At 39.5% G+C, this 2500-nt stretch overlaps 1 protein-coding gene and 1 long non-coding RNA gene across 2 annotated transcripts in view; one reads left to right on the forward strand and one right to left on the reverse strand.

Moving 5' to 3' along the window:
• The window catches only part of LOC149049833 (uncharacterized), a 2665-nt gene extending 1579 nt beyond the window's left edge, over positions 1 to 1086 (reverse strand). The window contains exons 1-2 of the long non-coding RNA XR_016183506.1: positions 961 to 1086; positions 406 to 488 (exon numbers count right to left, since the gene is read on the reverse strand). This is a non-coding gene — a long non-coding RNA (uncharacterized LOC149049833). The remainder of the gene's footprint in view (positions 1 to 405; positions 489 to 960) is intronic.
• Positions 1087 to 1433: 347 nt separating this feature from the next.
• Positions 1434 to 2500, forward strand: part of LOC149049834 (uncharacterized) — a 2454-nt gene continuing 1387 nt past the window's right edge. The window contains exon 1 of the mRNA XM_089191720.1: positions 1434 to 1959. Coding sequence (XP_089047846.1) covers positions 1434 to 1959 — 526 coding nt within the window. The remainder of the gene's footprint in view (positions 1960 to 2500) is intronic.

The following is a 2500-nucleotide window of genomic DNA, read 5'->3' on the forward strand; positions in this document are numbered from 1 at the left end:
ATCATTTGGGTTGTCACTATTCGTTAATCATGGCTAGGAGGGGGCCGGCATTCAAATTTGAGTAGGATGTCAGGGATTTCCTTTGATACTTCTCTGATTTTAAATCATATTTCATCCCAAGTTATGTTACCAGAAACACATTTAAGGTTTTCCAATCGGTTTATAGTTACGCTATTTATCTTAACACCATATACCATAACAAAAAAAAGAACTTCCAAGCGTTACGCACCACCCACGAGTGAACCAAGACTGAGCAATCTTCAGATAAAACTGGGGTGTACAGCACATAAATCGGGAATTAGGGTAAGTTTTCATAAACGTGCAAAGTTTCCTCTCTACCTCTTAGCCATGATTAACTACCATTCCCATATTTACATGAATGTTTTAACTGCTAAAGGTCTTTACCTTGTAAGTGACCTCTTTTCTAGGTCGTCTCTTTGGTATTACTTCCCGTGGAGTAAGGGAATCTTTCAATGAATCTATTTCTCCTGCAAATGATAAATAGCAATCCCGTTAATGGCAACTTCACTTCGGATTTCCTCTCTTTTTCAATTCAGATCTGAATTAGAAAAAAAAAACCTTAACACGGACACATGCAATTCAGTGTACTATAATATGTACTGTTGGTCGAGACCAGAGGCTCAATTTGATAAATTAAAAGTGTCCCCTTCATTAAAACGAAGTTCAACCATCTAGATTCACAACAACACGACCGGAATGTTATTGGAGCTTATCTAAAAGACAGTTACGGTAAGCAGTTTTCCTCTGAATTGTCTCTCATTTTACGTCGAAATGGAGACCTTGGTACAGAAAGGACAACGAGTACGCCTGGCTCAGATGAGATCGAGGCCAACCTAGAACGGTTATTGTTTTCTTGGAAGGATCGTTTGTCTAAGGAAACTCTCCATCAATTAGAATGCCTTCGCAAACACATACAAAAGGGGTGTCTTTCGGACATACCTCCTGGGTGTGGAACAGAAAAGAATGAACGTCTACACAGACATATAAATAGATCGCTCCTTTGTGGTGTCTCTAAGATTGGACCAGAACTCGCGATAGCTGTAATGAGTTGTGCATTGTTTGCCTGGAATTGCAAACGACAAATAAACAGATTGACCTCGAGAGCTAAGCCTGTTATGCCAGTTGAAATAATTAGAGAAGGTAACCTTTCATCGCCACAACAACACATGAAGCAATTTGAAATTTCTCATGCAGAGGACTTCATGAGCACACGGAGTAAAGTAAATTTTCCGGGACTCGTAGAGCGACTTAAAACCCGGAGTATCGTAGATTATATCATCCAAAGAGTTCTACATCTCCAAGATTTTATGGACGCCTTTACGGAAAGATGTAAAAACAAAACGGTAGATATCCTGGCTTTCCTTTGGTCCACCAGTTTAAAAACTGAAAAGTTTATAGAAGTAGAGAAAAAGATGAATTCTTTGGAATTAGACTTAACTGCTCAACACATGGACAATTTGATAAGGAATCTTTCGGGTTTTAACCTTGAAGTTGACAAGATCGAAAGAGATGGGAACTGTTTTTTCAGAGCAGTTGCCTCACAGCTCAGTAGACACCTGAGGGAATACAAGGAACATATCGAAGGGCATTGCAATTCCCTTGGATTAGGAATTAGTGAAGCCTTCGACACACGTAGACTTAGGGAGCTGTTTGTGAAAGAAGTCTCTGATAACATTGAAGAGTACAGAGACTGGATGACAACTGGCGTTAATGGGTTAGAGGAAGTTTACAAATTTAGCCAAGACGGATTTTTCGCAAATGAAGTTGGTGATTTATGCGCGAGAGCAACAGCTAAAGTCTTGAAAATACCAATTGTGATTATTACCGCTCTCCCTTCCACACCTACGGTGCCATTCCTACCACACGAATTCCTTACCACCACACCCATCTACATTGCATATGATCATTCTGGGCCAGGCCACTACGATGCCACAAAAGGTACTCGATAATTGTTCAATAAACTTAGGTTAAATTAGCAGTTATAAATTCTGATAATGCTACATACCTCCTCATATATCGAGGTTTGAACTGAGAATTTTTCGAGATCCTCCCGATGTCTTGGCACCCTTATAAGGTTGAAGTCTTGTACTAGTACTAAGTTGTAAATGCTTACGTTAATAAAACTGAGCCGGAAATCATTTAATGGAGAAAATGATGTTTTCTTCATTTGTGCTGAAACGAATTCTGTAAATCGAGGTTATTTCAGATATAAGCAATAACTATTTACCGACGTGTAGGTGGCTAATAGTAGACATTTAACGAGCCGCGAAGCAGCTTGGAAAATATTCACTAATAGCCACGACACTGAGGCGAATAGCTGTTTTTAGTACACACTAAATCAGTGAGACAATATGGCACAAAAGGATGATTTTAATAATCAATTTATTCCTGTACGTGCGGCAGCGTGAAACTCGCGAGTTGCTCGGAGGTAAATAGCAAAGGATATTCAGAGTTTGAGTAGCCAGTCAGAGCACACCTT

The sequence above is a fragment of the Pocillopora damicornis genome, chromosome 2, assembly GCF_964200805.1.
Source record: "Pocillopora damicornis chromosome 2, jaPocDami1.2, whole genome shotgun sequence".
Classification (NCBI taxonomy): Eukaryota; Metazoa; Cnidaria; class Anthozoa; order Scleractinia; family Pocilloporidae; genus Pocillopora; species Pocillopora damicornis.